This window comes from Lycorma delicatula, chromosome 2, assembly GCF_047948215.1.
Source record: "Lycorma delicatula isolate Av1 chromosome 2, ASM4794821v1, whole genome shotgun sequence".
In the NCBI taxonomy this organism is placed as follows: Eukaryota; Metazoa; Arthropoda; class Insecta; order Hemiptera; family Fulgoridae; genus Lycorma; species Lycorma delicatula.
The window spans coordinates 130,877,406-130,900,271 of NC_134456.1; the positions used below are offsets into that span (position 1 = coordinate 130,877,406).

A 22,866-nucleotide genomic window follows, 5' to 3' on the forward strand; every position below is an offset into this window, starting at 1 on the left:
TTTTTTTTTAATATTTAGTTTTTTATTTTTATTACTGAATAACTATTATTTATTGTAAAGCTTTTTTACAATTACGGGTTAATAATTAACAAATAAATATATCAATAAATCAATATAATAAATAAATCAATATATTTAAATTTTAAAAAAAAGTTAAAAAAAGGAGATGGAGTCTGATTCGAACCGATGTGTCTTTCCGTATAAGATCCAAATATTTCATTAATTAAAATTTTATTTCGCTGTAACTCTAGAATCAATGAAAATAAGTACCACTTATGATATGTCGTTGAAAAGCTCTCAATGAGAGCTTATTACTGCAGTTAAGAAAAAGTCTAAAATTCAATTTTTTTGAATTTTGGGCTTTTTTGGACACTTTCGAGTCGATTGCAATCAAAAGGGGAGTTGCACAACGAGATGTTACAACAGTCCTAAATCCAAAATTTCAATATCCTGTGGCTAATCGTTTTTGAGTTATGCGAGATACATACGTGCATACGTACGTACAGACGTCACGCTGAAACTAGTCAATTGGATTCAGGGGTGGTCAAAATGGATATTTCCGTTGAAATCTGAAAACCGAAATTATTCGCGATCACAAAACTTTCTATACTTCGTACAAGGAAGTAAAAAGTAAAAATCCACAACTAAATGCATTTTTTAAAGTCATCAGTAGTTAAAAATAAAACATTAAATCGGTACATAAACATATTAACATCTGCTCTCTTTAAAAACAGAACATATACTTTTAGCATTATGGATAGCTTTATATAAGTAGGATAAGTTATATCTCAAGATTAAGTGATAAAAACTTTCAACCATCGCAAAAACATTTTTTTTTAATCTAAACAAAATTTAAATCTGTGTAGATTTAAACTTTATATATATGAACATGGAAATATTTTTTAATATAATAGTAATCTGAAATAGTTTATGATGAATTGAACTTCCTGATCTTCTCCAGAAAATCTCTCTCTGTTCATGTATAAAAGGATTTCTATTTTAATGTAATTTTCTTAAAATCACAGATTGATAAACTTATTCAAGTGATAGCTTTGAGTTAAGTAAGTGAACTTGTACTGAACGGATGTGTTGTACTACTCCGCGATTGTAGTGTTTTTGACCGGTTTTTTCAGCTCTTTCTTGGAACGGACGATAGGGATTGTTAGATGAGTGTTTACTGGATGTGTTTTGATTTTGGATTTTTTTATTGTGACTTTTGTCGTTTCGACCTTACTGCCACAGACAAAAAGTGGAACGTCTCTTCGCTGTTGTCCGGTTATCTTTAGACGACGGCATATAATGTATCAGTAAGCGGTAATATAATTATTATTAACGTTAATAGATAACATCGGTAAGTACACAACTTATCATTTAACTTGAATTTAATTAAATTAAATAACTATAAATAAAGAATGTTTCCGAGATTATGGGTCCTCTGTTTATGGGGTGTGTTACCCAGAAATTTGACATAAGATGTCGTATCCAGAAGAAAAGATGGAAACCTAGGCGGTATTCAAAAGAAGCTCGGAGACGGCTAGGTCACCTAAGGTGACACCATCTACAAGTCTTGCAGATGTTTTCATGGCAGGAATTGAGACCTACGTACCGGCTGTAGGCTCGAGGAAACGACCTAGGGAAAACAGTATAGACACGGACTTTACAAAGTTAGAAATCTTAATGAATGAGGTCGAGGCCTTAGTAAACATGATTAAAGTTAATCCCTCAACCCAGAAGACGATCAACGATTCGGTGATTCGTCTTCAAAGTTATGCTAAGAATTTGGCTGGCTGTAAGACCTACGGAAGACAAAAAACCCAGACAGCCAGGGCGGTTCTTGTGATGCTTAGAGAGATCCTGACATCTGGCAACTTTACTATTGATAAAAGTTGGCAGAACATCATTTTTGAAAAAAAACCACGGAAGAAAAAGGATTCCCTTGGGAAAACTAGATACGGGCCAAAGTATTTATCTTGAATATACAAGGTGATAAAAAAGGACCATTTATGAATTATGTCTGTAAGACCATTGTGGGGGAGAGAAAACGCCTCAACGTGCGTATGCTCTCACCGGGCACAGTAATCAGAGAGGTTATGACCACTGAAATATTGGGTGAAGATGAGGGTCTGAGAAATGGAGGAGATAACGTTCTCCTTACCTCAGGTGATAGTAAGGAGAAGGTTGATCAGATGCTGGAAGGACTAAAGAAAGTAGAAATTGCAGTAATGGCTAATGCCGCACCTATAGTCGTGACAACAACCAGCGGTAGACTGGGAACGTTCACAAGGAAAGTCCTTGAATTCTGGGCAAGACAACGAGGATCGCGGGTAACCCTGTCCCTATCAGGGGAAGATGAGAGACGAGATAAACCGGTCCGTCCCTACGGACACGGTGGTTGTCAGGAAGGAGGGGGTCTCATATGCTGATCTTCTGAAAAAAGTGAAAGAAACTGTAGGTTACGGATATCGTGTCCGTAGGAAAGGGTAGGGGCGGTTAATTCGAGGTTAAGCTGCCGGGGAAGGAGGCCTCCGAAAACTTAAAAAACAAATTATTCGCAGCCACGGATGTTATTGCTGTAGCCAAGGTACCTGGGTCTAAGAGGGTAATCTTGCATGTTAAAAATCTAGACATCGAGGCTACAAAAGAGGAGGTCACGGAGGCCATCAGAAAAACGTTTAAGAGAGACGTAGAAATGAAAATAAAATCTGTACGTCTAGCATACGGAAGCTGCCAGAACAGTTATCATACTAGGTAAGGATGCCAGTAAGCTTTCGGCTCTGAGCTGAGTAGTTTTCGGGTGGCATTCCTGTAGAATTGAAGTGATCAAGCCGGACTCCAATTGCTTCAGGTGCTAGGAGCCTGGCCATACGTCGTCGCGGTGTACAGGCCCGGATCGCACAAACTGTTGTTACAACTGTGGTGGGCCCGGGCATAGAAGGGTAGAATGTAAGGCTTCCCAGAAGTGTGTGGCTTGTGGAACTGTGAGGCATCAAATGGGGACCCGAGTCTGTTCGAAATTTCAATCATGATTATCCTATTGAATGTAAACAGGTGCCGGGCTGCGCACGAGCTTGTGTGATAGACGGCTAACAAGTGTGACGGGGATTTCCTCATCATCACGGAGCAGAACTGGGCTCGGGTGTCCACTGATCCATAGTGAACAGATAAGGACTCAGGCGTGGCGATTATGAATATCTCGGGGCATTTTTCTGTGGAACGAGTCACCTCTTGTGATAACTTCGTCGTGGTTGAACTACAAATTCTGTTGTGGTGGGTGAATACGCCTCCCCGAACTGGGAACAATCAGTTTTCAATAAATTCCTTGACGACGTGGAGATATGTGTCAGGAAACAGAAAAAAACATTTATCATAGCCGGGGGATTTTAATTTTCAAAGCCTAGAACTAAGTGGACTCCGGAAAGCAAGAAGGAGCTTACAGTTCGCAACAATGTTGGCTACCACGGGTCTTGGGGTCATTGGCGAGCTGGCACCTTTACAAGGGGAAGGGACGGATCTGTCCTAGATGTAGTTGCGGTCTCAGTGAGAATACACAACTGGATAGAAGACTGTAGGGTGCTTGAGGAAGACCATTGTAGTGATCACAAAGGTGTTCTGTTCCAGATAAGACATCGTGAACCTAGGTGTAGTGGCTTACACAAGATAAAAATCCAGTAACAGAAAGACTCAACGGATTCTCTGGATCATCACTGAGGATGCAGAACTGAAAAGGTCGCATGAACCTGCAAGATTGAGTAAGCTCCTGTAGGAAGAATACCAGTATTCCAAGGCGATAAGGTCTAACAGGAATCAGGTCTACTAGTGGTCCGATGAAATTGCTGGGCTGAGAAGAACAACATATAGAGCTAGAAGAGTACTACAGAGGATGAGGGGTAGATGGTCGGATGATATTGTTTTGGCTGAGGCGGTTATAAAACCGCTAGGAAGAAATTAAGCGCTGGGATTAAAAAATCAAAATCAGATGCTTGGAATAAATTAATTTCTGACATGGATTTCGACCCCTGGGGAAGAGACTTCCAGATAGCAATTAAGAAGCTGGAAAGACTACTCTGATGCTTGTCTAGAGAGTTGACAAAGAGGGAGATATTAACCCTTTTCTGTGTTGTGGAAAAGGAGTGGACTGAGATTCTCAGTGATGCAGTACACAGTTTCTCTCTGGGGGAGTTACAGTTGGCGACGAAAAAGAACAATAGAAAGAAAAGCCCAGACCAAGATGGGTGCTGGGGTTGGTAATAAGAATATTGGCAGATTGCCATCCTTGGGCCCTGTTGGAAGTACTGAACATGGCTCTTAGAAGGGGAGAATTCCCCTACAACTGGAAAGTTGCAAGGTTAGTCCTGGTCCCTAAACCCAGAGACTGGATGCAGGAGAATAAGAATTATAAATATGTCTTATATAATATGTCTTATTAATTCAATAGGAAAACTGTACGAATGGATGGTTGCTAGACGAATACTACAGGAGATAGAACTCTCTGGTGGTATCTCAGACAACCAGTATGGCTTAATCCGGGTGTGCTCTACTGTTGATTCTATTAATTATGCGATGCGATGGGCTTCAAACAAGGCCGCTGAAACAAGGTGAAAGTGACAGATTCCCTGTTAATTTTCCTTGATATAAGGAACGCATTTAATTGCGTTCCATGGTGTGTGGTGTTGGATGCGCTGTGGGCGGATACTTGTTGGCAGTTATCAACATGTATCTGCACGAACGAACTCCACTGGCGGACACAGAGGAAGGTCGGGAAGAGTTTAATATGTTTGGTGGTGACCTACAGCACCAAACATATCATTACATATGTTATAAAAATATATATTATTATATATATGTTATATATATATATATCATTAAATATGTTCTGCGCATGGAGTTACTGGGGGAGCTCCGAGAGGTCGCGTACGCCGACGATTTGACCCGGTTGATAGCTGCAAATACAGAGGGCTGTGTTGAAGAGTTGACAACAAAGCTATAAGGAGAGTCAGTGGCTGGCTCAGAGAAAGGGGGATGGAGCTGGCTCCCAATAAGACGGCGGTGTCTACCCCCGGGAGATTTGGGGCATACCTAAACAGGTTCAAAAGAAGATCCTCACCTGATTGTATATATTGTGGAGCAGAAGATACTCCAGAACATGTGTTCTTTGTTTGTGACAGATGGAATGCCCAGAAAATGCAATAGAATTTATGCTGGAAAAACTAGACAATGGGAACTGGTATCAAGTATGGTAGCAAATATTCTCAGTACAAAGGAAATAGAAGAGAGAACTGGAATGCTGACTGACTGAGCTGGGTAATGGGTAGGATTTCTATAGTGCTGTCAGTGGAATGACAATCTTTGGGAAAAGTCCTCTTCCCAGGCAGAAAGCACGACTGGAGGATGAAAGGGTGAAGGACAGAGGACAGCTCCCTGTTGAGCTGTTGCTGGTCCGTACTTGTGTGGATTGGTGATGATAGTCATCATAGTCACCAATGCGTCATGCACAGGCACTCTGAATCTCCTGAGTCCAAAGGTACTTGCCAGGCCTTGGTAATGGTTCAATGCTGGTATGGTCCCATACAGGGAGGAGTTGGTGAGGTGGCTTAGGTTTAGTCGGTAGGGTGCAGAAACACATACGCACTTTAATTAACATCTTGCAGAACCTGAGGCGAGTCTGAAACTGCCCCTTGTGGGGTGTATGTAACTGGTATTCCTCCTCACCAAAAAAAAAGTGACAGCTTGCATAGGAAAGGTAGAGAGAGATAGGTTGCTTAAAGTACAAAAAAAGAGCAGAGATTGGCACTGGCAAGAATGGTGGATACTTTAATGAATGAATAAGTATTGTATACATTATAACATATTTTAAGTTTAATAAATTATTACAACTTTGTCTAAAATAAAGAAACTCTGTAAGCAAGTGTAGTTAACATACCTTTAATTCAATAAGGCTGTCCATTGAAGGCAATGCTTGACTTGTAAAACGAGACACTTTATTATGACTAAGGTCAAGAATTTCAACAGATTTAAGAGTATGAAGACCAGCTCGTTCTAAACCAGTTAGCTGATTATAGCTAAGATTCAACATTAACATACTAGGTACAGCAGTAAATGCATCTGTGGCAATATCTGTTAATTGATTTTCTTGTAACTCAGCAGTTAAAAGTGAAGGTAAATCTGTGAATGCAGAACTAGGGACTGATACTAATTTATTTTTAGCCAGTTTAACTGAAGTCAAATTTGGTAAGGAACGAATAGCATTTGGTGCAACAAATTCTATTTCATTGCTTTCTAAATCTAGTAGAGAAAGATTGGGCATCTCTTTGAATGTACCCTCTGATAGCATGTGAATTTTATTTTTAGCCAGTCGTAATTCAGTTAATGAATATAATTTGTTCATGATATCTCCTGACAACCGTTGCAATTGATTATGACTTAAGTCTAGTTTTTTCAATTCTGGAAGCTTAGTAACAGCATGTGGTAACTCTGTTAAAGCATTATGTGCTATTGACAATTCTTCAAGTTTTCTGAAAAGGAATGTAAATAATAATATTAATTACAAACAGGTTTATTAAACACAATAATAATATTATCCAAGTTTAAGGAGACTGGAATTTGAATAGTGAAGTAATAAATTATCTAAATCGTTGTGTTTTTATCAACATAAAATTCTGTTTATCACGTCTAGTTTTCCTAGAATTTATGTTGTTATTCTGAGCTCAGTTTCTGCATAAAAACTTTCCTAAAAAGAAGTAAAAAAAAAAATTAATCTGCTCGTTGTCAATCAACTAAGTGGTGAGAATGCCAAAAAGGAATGGTACAAACAAATCTGAGTTGCTGTCATGCACGTTATAACTGGCACTTAAATTAATGATAAATTAAAGCCAAAATCCTAAATATTAGTACCAGCAATAATTTTTCTTTATTATTTTCTTTTCTGTAACTGTCAATGATGAAAAAATACAAAATGATTACATCCTTTTCCAACATATAAAAAGACTTAAAGAAAATAATACAAAAACCTTTGTAAAATTATAAATTAAATTTTATTATTTGGTGGTTGGTAATGCTAGCAACCTACCAACAACCTGGATAGCATTAATGTTTTTCACAATATATGATAATTAAAATATGAATTACACCAATTTTATTAATGGCCTTTAAGTCTATTGGTTAAAAGTAAGTCCATTGGTTAAAAAATGATTATTAGTCCTTAAAAAAAAAATCATCTTAGGAACATATTGATGTTGTTTAAAGAAAGCTATTCCTCTTTAAATAAAAATACAATTCAGTACATTAAAAAAAAAACAAAAACAAATTACTCATAAATTGCTGAAGAGTAACAGCTGGTAAATCACTGTAATTATGCTTTGTGATTGTAAGAACTTTCATTTTGTTCTTATGATTGCTATTTGACAATAAAAAAAAATTGATAATGTTTATTTTAATTTTATTGTCATGACATCTACTGGTTTGCTACACAGAACACCAATATTAGTTTAATTATTTTCCCTAAGCATTACTGCAAATCATGTCCCATTTTTTGACTTGTTATCTAAACAAATATCACAAATTACATTTAGTATGTAATGTAAAATTTGGTAATGGATTTTTCATTATCTTATTGTTTTATACTCTACTTTGTGATAGGTTATCATCAACAACTTAGCAACAGGATATTTTTTATTAGAAAGGTAATTAATGAAGAAACAAAGCAAAAATATAATGCCAAGGTGATTTTTTACATTTGTTTCTTTACCTTATTTGGGATTTTAATTGTAATTTTTTTGTCAATAACTTGAGTATAATCTCACTTGCAGAAATGATTACTTGTTCTTTGTAGCAATTGTTCTTACCTTCAAAATTTTTACTTCTAATTTTTTTCTTTCATATTGTTCCAGATTGTGGAAATTTAAAATGCATGTAATCTATCAGGTGTGCTTTTCAATTATGTTTATATCTGAATTGTTATGAATAACAAGCTTATCTTTCAGTGCAGGTCTGTTCCAATGTAGCTTGTAAAGTATTACCAGAGCTTGGCAAGCACATTTTATGGGCTAAGTAGGTAACAGGTCTTGTTGGCGTCAACAGTGCAAACCATCCTCCAGTTCTGCTTTGAGTATAAATTTTAGGTAGTATCTGATCAGTTGTAATTCTCGATATCTGGTAGAAAGCCATGTGAAAATATCTGTATGACCAAGTTTGATGCTTCTTGGCCAGTTTGAGGCTACTGCAATGTGCATGACCTTAGAGTGACTTCTGAGTTTATTGTGGTAAGGCAGTTGCAGCACAGGCTATATCTGCTTCCAAATCACTGTGTTGGCATGGAGATCCAGCAGAGTAAACTAATTATAGCTTTAACAAAACGTTGGTATAGATAAGCCCTGCCCAAGAAAATAATTACAAATGCTTTGGATTTGTCTGTGATAAGTTGTATTCTTCATTTTTCAACTTTCAATATGACTAGAGGACTTAGCTTCTTCTGTTTTTGGATCTACATTGTGTCTGGCCAGTTTTTCTTCCAGGTTCTTTTATTGTACAAAATAATCTATGCTACCAAGGAAGTACTTTTCTTTCTGCCATCTGTCATGTATAAGAAGGCCAAATATTCCCTCCAATGGTCCTTATTACATCATCTAGAGCAGAATAATTGCTAGAATGAATAACCTTGAATTCCAAGATACTATATGATAAGTAATATGCATATGACTTCATTCACAATTGTAATTGCATCAGCCAAACACGAAAAAGTTATTCTGATAATGTATAGTAGAGCAGAATAGAGAGTAAGTATCTTTCAAATATAGCAAGCTGAAACTCTAATTTGAACCTATTGAAAGGCTCAAACAGTGTGAAAGACACTAAAGTCATCATCATGATTTTCCCCTTCAATGAATTCTTTCTAGATCAGGGTCTAGATTTGGTTCTAGTTCTGTCTCTGGATTATTTATTTTAGACTTTACAGATATTTTCTTGCCATCATCACTGATCTCTGCAAGTCAAGGTGTCTAGCTATCTTAGCTCCTATTTCACTTAACTGCATATTCAATTACTAGTAATATATTACTGTTTCAAAATGAGTTATTCTATAGTAGCAATGCATTAAGAACGAACATTCTAATTAATATTATTTTACTTATTATTAATTTATTTAATAACAGTATGTTTTTAAGTTTTATCTTTCACTTTTATTACAGAAATCCTTAAAGTTCCAAAGAATTTACGTAGGATTTTTTTTAATCATAATTATATGTGAATTATAAATAAAGTTATCAATTGGGAGCTAGGAGATGAATTCAGGATCTACTATATCCCAGTTAGTAACTTTATCAAAGCTATTGAGGTCAACTTTTATTTATTTAGAATGAATAATTACGATTTATAAATCTATTTTGTTTTAGTTATACCTTTTTTTATTAAAATGTTGCACTTGATAGTATAAGTGTATTTTTTGAATTAATAATTCTATGTAAAAAACTTTCATTTAAGAAAAGTATTTGCTTAACAAGAAATTTAAATCGCTGAAAAAGGATTTCATTGCATGTTCTACATTATGTGACATATTAAATTACATAAATATTAGATCATTAATGTCAAAATAACGATTGTTTATATATCATTATTTAAATTATTGTTCTACACAGTTAATCAGCATTACTGCAGTTCAATGTTCTAGCTCTTTCCTTGTTTTCAGAACAGTCAGATTTAAGATGAGCAACCTCAGACCTCAGAGGTGCCAATGAACTCATGAGCTGGTACCGTTGAATCTTAATTTCATATTTTTAAAGTCAAAAAGAGAATAAAATAACCCAAATAAGTTACTGAATATTTTAATATTTATTCTAAATATGCGAGCTGAAATGAGATATTTTCTGAATTCTGTTAGTAATTAAAATTTGATAAAAGAAAAATATTATGAAGAGTTCTGATAAATAAAATAATGCTTACTTATTATTAGCAAGGGATGCTTCAAGAATATCAGTAAGCTGATTTCTACTGACATCTAACTTAACCAGTTCCAAATTTTCTTTAAGTAATTCTGTTCCAATTACTTCTAGCCTATTACCATGAATATCTAATTCACGTAATCTTCTCAAATCTCTGAATACAGAATCTTGTAAGGTAAGTAATCTATTTCCATGAAGATCTAGTATTTCAAGACGCCCAAGACCATCTAAAGCATGTTGCTCTAATGTCTGGAATGAATTTCCTCCAACAAGTAATACTCTTAGTAATGGAAGTGATATTAAACATTCTGGTGGTAGACGATGCAAATTGTTACCTGTAAAAATGTATAAATAAGTAAATTAAAAAATTACTGGCTAGCATTGCTACACATGATCAAAAATTAAATAAGTGGAATAGAAAGGTTAAAGAGCTCCAATGTTAGAATAATTGCTCATACCATTAAATTATTTCAATAACTTAACTTATCATAACAAAATGCCCTCTAATAATGTAATTTTTGCACTATTATGAAAGTAACTGTTAAGTTGGTTAATAAGAACCTACAATCATCTGGCTTTGAAAATATTTACACAGTTATGCACTGATAATGAAGGAAGAGGAAGCTCAGTAACAACTAAAGGAATTATAGATTTTAAAGGATGTTGATTTTTTAAAACGTTTTTTTATAAATCCTTTTTGTATGATAATTTTATGAATTCATATAGCCATAAAGTATCTTAGGAATATATTTTTACCTTAACAATTCATTCTTATTTCATATTGAAGAGTATATTTTTGGAGGTATTCCATTATAAGCTATTTCTGAAAAATATTAAGTTTTTAAAATTAGATAAAAATCATTTTCTTATGAATTATAGATAATAACAACTACTGACACTGAATTTTAAATACTAACCAATAAAAATTGAGTTGCTGATACCAGTCAGTGATGTTGCAATGCATTATGTTTGGAGTTGATGTAAACAAAACCAATCCACTGCAAGGATGGTTTTGTATTGTGTAGCTTCCAACACGAACAGACAACAGTGATAAAAAAAGAGGAGATAACTAGAAGGATAAATTTAACATTATATTTTATGTTAATGCTTTACACACAATTTAGTGTTTTGATAAGTATTTCTGTGAAACCATTCAATAGCAGAATTACAGACACATTTATGTAAATTATAAGTGTTATGGATTTTAGTTTGATTTAATTCTGTTTTATTTAAGAAGATCTTTCTTATATATTACATAATATAAAACATAAATATAAAAATATGAAGTTCAAAATATTTTATTTTGTAATTATGACAAGCAATTTTATTTAGTTATATTTTATAATATGTACAAAATGTAACAAGAAAGTGTACCTGACTATTCACTTTTGAATTACTGATGTATCAGAATGAACCAACAATGTTCATTGAAAAAAATTGTGATTTCACCTTCTGTCCATCATTCTGTGTGAGTTTTTTTCAAAATGACAGATAGAAGGAAAATGGCAGGGCAAGTTGCCATTTTTTCATTGAGCATTATTTATTCATTTTGATATGCAGAATTCAAAAATGAATAGCTAGGTACATTTTTTGTTATGTTGTGTATATTTTTTAAATGCAAAAATAAAATAAAAATGAATCCGGTAACAATCTATTAATATAATTTTAAAAGCATCTGAGAAGACTGCACTGCTTAATGACATTACTTGAACAAATTTATAATAACTCAAAATTCTAAAATATACTTTAACTCTTAATGTGATTACTAGTATTCACTTACCAGTAACATCAAGCAATCGTAATGCTGGAAGCAAGAGTTCAGGTGCTGGTGGTTTTGGTAAAATAGTCAACTGATTATTTGGCATGCGTAAATATTCAAGAGCTCTTGGTAAACCAGGTACAACAGCTTTTAATTTATTATAACCAACATCTAATTCAAACAAATTCATGAGGTTTGGAAATGTAAGAGGATTTATTGCTTCCAAACTATTATGAGATAAGTTAACATGTTCCAGCGAAGATGTACCAAGAAATGATGCAGCATCTATCATAACAAGCGCATTATGACTCATGTCTAATCGACGCAATGAAGGTAAATTTGCCATTACTCTACGATCAACACGTCGAAAATTATTGAAAGACAGATCCAAACCCTGTAATAAGAAGTTGGCTATTTATTAAACACAAAAAAGTAAAACATATAACAAATTTTAATGAAAGATTCAATATTCAATTATCATTCAAAATTAACTGTAGAAAATTAATATTAATTAAATTATTTTATCAAAATTTTTATAATACAGAATGACATACTTGTATTAAGATAATTCCTAACAGTTGTAACTGTCCAGTAGTTCAAACACCATTTCTCAGCAACCTTTACAAGGATCTATATTTTAATTTCTGTTTACAGTATTTATTTATTTACATTACTTTTATGTTATTTTATCTAAATAATGACATTCATTCATTGATGTGAGGGCTGTCAAGAAAATAACTTACATTTTGAAAACAATAAAAAAAGAAATTTTATTATATACATTTGAAAGGGACAATTTTAAACTATTTTTCTACATAGTCGCCATTTAAATTGAGGCACTTATATAATGATGCACAAGCTTTTCAATTCCTTCTGTGTAGAATTCTGCCTCCTTAGGTTTTTGGCACCCATCTTGCACAAAACTTGTTATAACCAAGCTACCCCTATACAATTTCATGCAGTAAACATTGTGAAATTTAGGGGAAATGAAGAGAGAGTTCTGTAATTGTAGTGCAGCCATTTTCACCAATTTTATCATTGATTTTCATCGTTAGTTTTCATCAGTCACAAGGCTAGGTCGACCACTGTGGTTCTCATCATGAACACTGGTGCAGCCATTTTTAAACTGAATGTACCACTGCCTCACTCCACCTTCACTCATTATTCCATCTCTGTACACCACACAAAGTTTCCAATGAATTTTAATTGGTTTGAGATTTTTTGCCAATAAAAACCTAATCACTGAATGCACCTCACAACTTGCGGTATTTTCTATTGAAGTGCACATTTCAATAATTCACAGCGAATAAAGTAGAAAAATCACAGTCCACATGCTACGACGGCTTGATGCATACTGAGTGTAGAAACGTTTTGATGCCAAGATGGCGGCTTTATTCTCATTCATCTACATTCTAGGCACAAACAGAAGTCACTTTCTGGACCACTCTTGTATTTATTTTGGTCTTCTTTGGGCTGTGGGGAACTAGTTGCTTATGTTCAGTTTTTTCTTCTTTGCTTCCCAGACTTTTTCATCTTTTAACTGTGATTCCTTTTCTGTTCGTCAATCCATGGTTTTTGATTGCAAAAATCTTGCTGAAAAAGAAAGTTGAGCTGATAATAAATTCAGAATTTCAAAACAAGTCCAGCAGTTTGAGCATTTATCGACTGAAAGGTAAAGATTAGATGCATGAAAGCTATTTATTGAGAGTGTCTATTATCCTGAGGTTTTAAAAGTCATTCCATGAATTGCAAGCTCTATAGATGGAGCTGAGGTACCTTACTTTTCATGTGAAAGTACACTAGGGGATGATATGACTTGGATCATGTTTGACAAGCTTCGATCAATAAAGATGAGATGCAGTAAATCTTTGTTTTATAAGTATAGTTATTGCATAGGTGGAAAATGATTTTTAGACCCGAGTGAGGGAACAATACTGATGCAGAGCCAAAGCTGGGACAAAACACACAGAGGTGATTAATTGAATTCTGAACACTGTCTAACACTGCATAACAATTCATTACCCTCCCCATCTTACATACTCCCACTGCACCCGCTCACCAACAACAAACACCTAGAGGCAAATAAAATTAACTACTGCACATCAACCAAGTACACTTACAGAAATTAGACTTATTGTATGTACCTATGTTTAATGGAATATTTATACTTATAATTATAATTTAATACTGATGTTCAATGTAATTAATACAACTATAAATTATGATACTTTACCCTTCCTTAATTAAAAATATGTACAAATAGAAATGTTTATAAAAATTCTTGAGCTAATAACAGTCAATTAACAAGCATTCCAATTCTGCTTTTTCTATTTATCATTCTACATAATGTGAATGATCAGAATATTATTGTCATTAATAAGCACGCACATACATTATAAATGGATCAAATGATCAGTAGATTTATTTCTGTTTTCTTCACTAATTACAGGCCTATACATAATTTAAGGTTATTTTATTGTAAAGAAATTAATTTTTGTTACATGTGAAAAAACCATCAAGCCTGACCAAAATTTGAACCCAGAACCTTTTCATTGAAAGGCAGAGAATTTGTTGTGAAGCTGGTATCTCCTTGGTGTAATCAAAAGTTAAAGTATAAAATATGGTTTTTGAGGCGTTGGAGTTTTTCTCCTAATAATGTTGAACATCCATATTTTGAACCATATTTCACAACCAAAAAAATGATCTATAATTCTTCTTTCCTTTATTGACAATATTTCCAGCATGTAACAATCCCTTTATTCCTTTGCCGATTAACATCTTTTAATCTGGAAGTTCTATTTTGTCTCTTAAATTACTAAACAACATAAAAAAATATACATTTCTGATTGGCCTCTGAATGGAAATCGAATGGAATACTATTTACAGTAGTCATGGGAAAATACAGAGAAAATATCCAAAGAAAATTAATTCTTTTAACGTACTGTAAAAAACGAAAACACACAAAAGAACGCTTGAATTCACGTGAGCATGCACAAGCGCAGGATCTTTTCCGTTAAGTGATAACATTTACATTTTTGATGGGAATAATGTAAACGCACCTCGGTGTGGGATGAAATGACTTCGTAGCTGCACGATGCGTCATTACTGCCGCCACCACCACGTCGTAATTAATTTATTTACAATATTCAGTTCCACAGAAATCATTCGTGTGAGTAGAAACCTTCATTCATAGTTGACATTATTTTCATAAAAACATAATTTTATTTTTTTAAACGAATTTACTGCAATTGACCCATCAGATTCACAATAACGAACAGTTATTCAATTCTTGCAAAACAAAGGTGTTCAACACAATCCACGCTTACGTGCTAATGAGCACGAAATGAAAATATACACTCGATGAAAAGAGCGTTGGGTTTGTTCCAGAAAATATTGTCGTGAGTCTTAACAATTCAGACATGGAACGTGGATCATCAAATTAGGGTTAAATTTTCGGACTGCCTTGTTATTCATTTACTGCTGGAGTAAAGAATACACTTGTCAAATTCTGTCGAGAAGAATTGGGAATAAATCACAACACATACGTCGATTGGAACATTTATATGCATGAGGTGTGCAAATACAATCTACTAAATAATTCGTTGGTGAATGGTAGACCTAATATACACGTCAAAATTGACAAAACTTGCTTTTCTAAGAGAAAATATAATAGAGGAAGAGTATGCCCTCATCGATGGGTGTTCAGCGGAATTTTCCAAGAAACAAGAGATTATTTTCTCGTAGCATTGTCAGACAGATCCGCAGAATATTTGTTGCCAATCATCTGATTATACTTTGTACCAGGGAGTAGTGTTTTGTTAGATGAATGTGCAGCGTAAGGTCCTCTCCGGCAGTGTTATGTACACCAGACGGTGAATCACACAAAGCATTTTGTTGATCTGTAAACCGGAACCTATACTCAAACGGTTGAAAGAATGTAGGTGAGGCCAAAAATCGGAACAAAAATATAGGGGTACAAGCCAATCGATGCTGGATTCATACTTGGTTGAATATTTATGTCGGCAGCAGTATCAAAATGAAGATTTACTTGAAAATTTGTTCAATATCTTGCGGAATTTATGCCGCCTGAATAGATTATCCTTCATATTTTGTATTATTCTACGTTAGTATTATTGCTCTGTATAATAGGCCTTCTTTTTCCTGTTTAGCCTCCGGTAACTACCGTTTAGATAATACTTCAGAGGATGAAATGTATGAGTGTAAATGAGTCTTGTACATTCTCAGTTCGACCAATCCTGAGATGTGTGGTTAATTGAAACCCAACCACCAAAGAACACCGGTATCCACGATCTAGCATTCAAATCCATGTAAAAATAACTGGCTTTACTAGGACTTGAACGCTGAAACTCTCGGCTTCCAAATCAGCTGATTTGGGAAGACGCGTTCACCACTAGACCAACCCGGTGGGTTTGTATAATAAGCCTGTATTCTTAGTTTCTCACTTTATTATTATTATTTTTTTTTATATTTCTTTGCGTGTGTTTATTTTTGGAGTGTGTCTGTGGTTGGAGATTATTACTGTGTATTGTACGTTCAGTATTAAATAAAAGTTAAAAAATCTAAATAATTAAAGAAACAGTAAATTGAAATAAAAAACGCAATAATTGAAACATTGCAATGAATTGAATACTGAATCGTTATTCCTCTGACAAAAAACTGACGCCAACGAATCACGACCAGCGGGCCAGTCACTGAATAGTTGCCGGCATTATGCAACAGTGATGTCATTCTAACCTATACCGAGGCGCGTTTACACTATTCCCAATAAAAACGCAAATGCTGCTACTAAATGGAAAAGGTCCCAGGCGCATGTATTTAGTAATACTGAAAAAAAATCTAACAGCTTAAACCCACAGATTAATAACCCATTTACTTAAATAAAGCCTTTAAGATGTTTTGTTATAACTGTAAAAAGTAAAGTAAATAAAACCAACCATTATATTACAAAATAAATAAATAAAACTTACTCATTTTGAATTAGTAAATATTTTTTAATGATCTTCAAAATTATAAATTTATGTAATCTGAAAATTGTGTATATATTATTTCCACCGATGTAAATGTGGAAAGAAAGAGACAAGGAAGAAATTATAATTAATCTGTTTTTACCATTGTATTTAAAATAATGATAAAAAAATTATAAATTAAATATAATTATTAATTAATTAATTAAAATATTAATTAAGCCTATACGATAAGTAATGCTATAGAATTTTGTCACCATCATTCTTTTCACACACACAGCAGTCATTATCCACATGATGGAATTTGTAAACATCAACTCAAGCGCAGATCGAGGATGTTTAATAAGACGGTCAACTATATTTGGCATGTTACTTTCAAAAACGTCATTTAGATGTGATTTATTTCAGTATGATATTAGTTTATTAAATGATAAGTACTTTTGTAACTTTACCAAACATAATATTGCAACTTCTAATTGGACTAATTAAATATACGTAGATTATACATATTTTTAAACACATAAAAAGAAAAAGTAAAAATTTGCGTGAAAATATGCTAGACATTATCCAAGGCACTGTATAATATGAACAACAAACAAATATCAATTACTTGGATACACATATATGTAACAGACGCATGTACAAATTTATTTTCTACTTATTCAAATATGCAATATTATTGTAAATATACCTTGAGAGCCGGTAAGTTCCAAAGAGGCATTTCTAAATAATTTGAAAGAGAATTATTTTTCAATCTTAATTCTCTTAATGCGGGCATAGCTGAAAAAGCTTCCCTGACGACTTGACGCAATTGATTGTGATCGAGATGAAGACGTTCTAATGTAGAATGACCTTGTATCGAACCATAGTTAATATCACGAAGGCGATTATGACTTAAATCTAATAATTTAAGATGTGGAAGAGCATCCAATATCGTTCTTAATTGTAAAACATGATCTAATTCGTTATTAACCAACAGTAAATCTTCCAAACCGCTATTATAAGGCTGTAAGAAAAACTCTGGATGAATTCTTCGTATTTTATTGTTACTTAGATCTAATATTTTAAGATTTGGTAATCGGTGGAAAGCCCCTCTTGATATTTCAATAATTTTATTTTTCGATAAGTATATTTCTCTAATCGGTGAAATATCTACGAATGAAGTTTCTGATAATCTATCTATTTGATTATTATCTAATCTTAAAATGTTCAAACTCGGTAATTCACGAATAATTCGGCCGACTGATCCGGCATCAGTTATACGATTGCGTGAGAAACAAATTTCAGCTAAAGACGGAAGGTTAGTTAAAGCGCGTGGATGAATCCAAGATATTCCGCAATGTGTAAAATTAATTAACATTAATCTTGGAAGATCTTCAAATATTCCAAATTCTAATCTAGTAAGAAGAGGCGAGGAAACGATATGTAATTGTTCTAGTGATGGTAACCTTTGGAATCTACCTACAGAAAGTTCTGTTAATAAAGGTAACTGTGTATGCAAATAGCGTAATGAACTCAAATTACTGAGTGTCGGAATTCGAGTTATTTTACCGGCAAATATTGTAATTGCTTCTAGCTTCGATAACATTTCAACACTGTCCGTCGGTAAACTACGCAACTCAGGCTCTACTATATACACTTCGACTAAACTATTTTCTAGACCGGCCAACCAATTAGAACTGACTCTTTGAAGTCCATTATCTCTAACCATTAAGCGTACAACTGGCAACTGGGCAAAAGCTTTGCCTGGTAATGCTGGTATCGCATTATTCTCTAGTATAAGCTCATCGATCGGTCTTTTCACCTTTTCGCTGATTGATTTCAATCCGATTAAGATGTTAGAGAGATCACTGTTACTGCACCTAAAAAAAGAGAAAAAATTATTAAAAGTATTTTAATTAGTTCATTAATAATTAATATAAATATTATATGTATTTGTTTATGACATTGATTATGATTGTGTATACATATTTTTCAGTCTACAATGATAGTATATTTACTTTGGGAGATATGTAATTTCTTAAATTTATTCGATTAGTATCAAGTTAAAAATATACGCACAGGTATAAGATTAATATTTTTCTTGCAATCTCTATTATTTTCAGTTGGAAGTTGTTCCACAAATTTTGTTGACTTATTGCTATTAAGTAATAATTTTTATTATAAAATTGTTAAAATAAGCAACAGACTGGGCGGCTGTTGCTCGATATGCTAAAACAGTTATGGAGAAATTACGTTCTGTCAAAGAAAGCCGCAGGTTAAATAGAGGATCCCGGTGCGGGGGATAGGGCCGCGATCGAGTGTCTAGAGGGCTCCCCGATCTTGTGGGGGTCGGCTTCATTCCATTCAGCCGCGGTCACTCCACCGGCTGAGTCCGGTGTCGGACTCAGAAAATTGATCAAGAAAATTGTAAGTTCTTGTATTGAAGCTCTTGGGATTCATAAATGAAATAGGATTTTCTGACTCTATTCCAAAGTTTTTTACTATTAAGAAGATTTACATATTAATTATTTCAGCCGCCGAAAAAGCTGCGAGAGCAGTAACTGCTCTCTGCCAGCTTATGCCGAATGTCGGCGGACCGAAGGCCAGCAGACGGCGATTGCTGATGTCCACGGTGCATTCCATCCTGTTATACGAGTCGGAAGTGTGTGCCCAGGCATTAAGAGTTACGAGAAACCGGAAGCGGCTCGCGCAGGTGCAACACATAGCAGCCTTGCGAGTCGCTTCAGCGTATCGGATGGTCTCCGACCCTGCAGTACTTGTGGACGCCGGCATCATACCAATTGCTACTTTAGCAAGGGAGCGCCAGGTGATCTACAGGAGGCGACGGGCAGGTGAAGACCGGGTGACCATTGCCAACGAGGAACGCACTCGCACGTTCCTCGCATGGCAAGAGACCTGGGACCACGAGACCAGAGGACGATGGACCGCAAGGCTTATCCCTCTGGTCAGACCCTGGACGGAGCGACAGCATGAAGAGATGGAGTACTACATGACCCAATTTTTAACGGGTCACGGGTACTTCCGCGCTTACCTCCATGTCATAGGGAAAGCGCCGTCCCCCGACTGCCTGCATTGCTCCGGTGTACGGGACGACGCTGAGCACACCTTTTTCAAATGTGCTCCGTGAGCGGCAGATCGAGGGACACTAGAGGCGGATCTCGGAGCACTGAGCCCCCACAATGTGGTTGCGATGATGCTCCGTAATCTGAGCAGCTGGGAATGAGTAGCCCGATTCGTCGGCAACATTCTCAGGGCCAAAAAGGTTGACCTGAATAGTTCTGAAAATTAGGTAGCACCTAATCAGGCTAGTATAGGAGGACTCGACCGGAAGTAATGTGTTAAACGGTTCCGGGTCGAGTCCTGGTAGAAAGGGGTTGGTTTTAGTCGGTAGTCTGCTGATAGTGATTGGATAATACCATCAGCGGGAGCCCGACAATCCGTGCATTTTACCCTCCATCCGCAAAAAAAAAAAATTATTATTATTATAGATGAAATGATTATTAGAACTATAAATGTAAAGAGTTTTACAAGTTTTTTTATTACATTTATAAACTATGTTTAAGGGAAGATTATTGGAAAAAATGGAAAAAATAGATGTGTAGATAATAAAATATATTAAAGAAATTATAAGTATACTTTATAAATATTACGGTTATGTATAAAAAAATATCTTATAAAGACTACTTACCACATCTGCATTTCAAAATTGCGCATAGAACAGCGACATGGTCTAATAACCTCTGGGCTCGGACAATTAGCTGAAGCTCCAATAAAAGCAGCTAATGTAAATGCTGCTGCCACCACTGCTTTGGCAAGCCGCAGAGGCCTTTTTGAGTTCTGCATGGCATCATTACCCTTAATGGGTCTGAAAAAAATATACATTTATTTATTAAAATGTATATAAAGTCTTGAAACAAGACTTTATAATAATACTTCTTATATATATTAATAATAATAGTTTTAGTTTTAAGTAAAAGTATAATCAAGATAATCTTTAGTAGGATGAATATGAGCTCAAATAGATTTAAAAGCACGTCTATATTTATTAAAACATGATTTTTGTAAAAAAATAAAGATGATAGAATGTTCCAAATCAGCAAATTATTGATTCTTTAATTTTTTGTATTGCCAAAACTGCTTAATATTTTACCACCTGGTTGGCTAATCTAAAAAATAATTACCAAAAAATAAAAAGGTTTCACCATTTTAAGTACTTTTTCACTTGAATAAAAAAAAAAATTAGATTGTATTCATTGCACAGAAATCTATAATTTTCATGTAATAAACATTAATTAATCATTAGTTTTCATGTAACAAACATTATTAATTTGGCCAACATTTTTTATAGTCATTTAAGTAATAGTGTTTCCAAATTGCACTTTGAAGGAGATATATGTCACAAACAATTATGTCACTTGATTATTGGATATGTATGTTGTAAATGTTTGTCTTGTATATTAAAATATATCCCTACTGAAGAAATACTGTGCATTGCTTAACTTATTGACAAAATTCGTACATAAATTGTAGCTTACAGTATCAACAGCATACATTTTCAAGTTTTCTTACAGGAGCTTATAGGTGGAATATTAAAAAATGGGAAAAGTTAACTTAAGGGAAGTACTGACACTTAGCAGGAATGTTGTAACCACCAACTTATGACCTCAATTGATTGAAAGTCATTAAGATGTTAAAGTGGTTCTTGTTTCTGATTTTACAGTTTACTTTTTGTTTTATTTGTGTAACCTCCATGGAATATATTTTACAGTAGTTCATAGTTTTGAAACATTTCTAAAAACGTAAAATTATATATCATTGTTCCAATTGGAAACTACTCTTTATACAATTTTAATATTCGTTTCAATTTCTGAATTTATGTTTTCAGAACAATGACAGAGATCCAACATCAGATAGCTCCACTGATTCATCAAACAACCACTCAGTGGTGAGGAGATTGATTACTGAGACAGGGAAACTAATGACTGGCAATAGGTCACGTGATCCCTAATTAATTCCTCATTTGCTGTAAAACCTAAATATGTTCAACATTACTGGCCTCTGCTTATTACTTTCTTTCTCAGAGGAAATTACTCGACACTCAAATTAACTAGATGGACTGACAGAGATCACTTCTTACTACTGTTACTATTGTCATTTACTTTCCTTATGTAAAAGCCCCTTTTCTGGTATATGTAAACCAATTTAGGTACAAGAGGAACACAACTGAGCTAATTTCTCTGTCAATAATGATGCTTATTTATCAACTAGTCTTTGTGGTGAACAGAATAGCATGTGCATTTGGTAAATTTGGCATAGTGATTTGCAACAATATATTCAACTCAGTGAAGAAGGAACAGGATACCACATCACTACACAGTTTATCTTGTAAGCCTGAAATAGAAAGCTAATTATTCTTGCAAATAGCTATGCTATTTTCTGTCTTCACTTGTGTCATGTCAGCTCACCTACAAGAATTTGGTATGACACCATTTTATCAAAACAATGTTGATAAAAGTAAAAGGTTTTAAGAATAAATATGAATTTTATATGCACATATTTTTAACATACATAAACAGCTCGTGAAACATTACCTTTCAAAATCTAATGAAATATTATATAAACCGAGCAGCCTGATGGTGTCCCGTGGAAGCAGTGAATTAAATTATAAATAAATCTGAATAAGATGTAAAACTTAATTCATAATTGTATGTCCCCGACTTCTAAAATATAATTTTATTAACTCACAACAGGCAATAAATAATACTTATGTTTCTTTTAAATTGATTTATTAGGTAACTAATAGATATAATGCTTATATTTGTACCATTTCTTCAGGTGTTTAAATTTATTACAGCATAATTAATATCAATATTTACTAATTTATTTAGTTAAAAATATATTTTCAAAAAGTAATTATTACTAGAGAAAGTGAATTCCAACAGGATGTGGATCGTTGATTCAAAATACATATAATATTACTGAATACTTTCACTCTTAATAATAAGTAAAAATTCTACCAAGGAAGATTAATGTAATTAATTAGTACGTTGGAAAAAAATAATAAACTTACTTACTAAATAAATTTTTCAGCATAATATATTTAGATAAAATGGATACAATAAATAATAAAATAGTTTATTATAAAGTTTGTTGTAATTAATAATACTTTATATTGGTTTTGTGACTA

General features: G+C 33.9%; 1 protein-coding gene across 1 annotated transcript in view; it reads right to left on the reverse strand.

Annotated features, from left to right (window-relative positions):
• Nucleotides 1-22,866, reverse strand: part of atk (artichoke) — a 122,236-nt gene that overhangs the window by 33,435 nt on the left and 65,935 nt on the right. The window contains exons 3-7 of the mRNA XM_075357627.1: nucleotides 20,368-20,544; nucleotides 17,368-18,538; nucleotides 11,713-12,085; nucleotides 9,934-10,267; nucleotides 5,921-6,512 (exon numbers count right to left, since the gene is read on the reverse strand). Coding sequence (XP_075213742.1) covers nucleotides 5,921-6,512; nucleotides 9,934-10,267; nucleotides 11,713-12,085; nucleotides 17,368-18,538; nucleotides 20,368-20,544 — 2,647 coding nt within the window. The remainder of the gene's footprint in view (nucleotides 1-5,920; nucleotides 6,513-9,933; nucleotides 10,268-11,712; nucleotides 12,086-17,367; nucleotides 18,539-20,367; nucleotides 20,545-22,866) is intronic.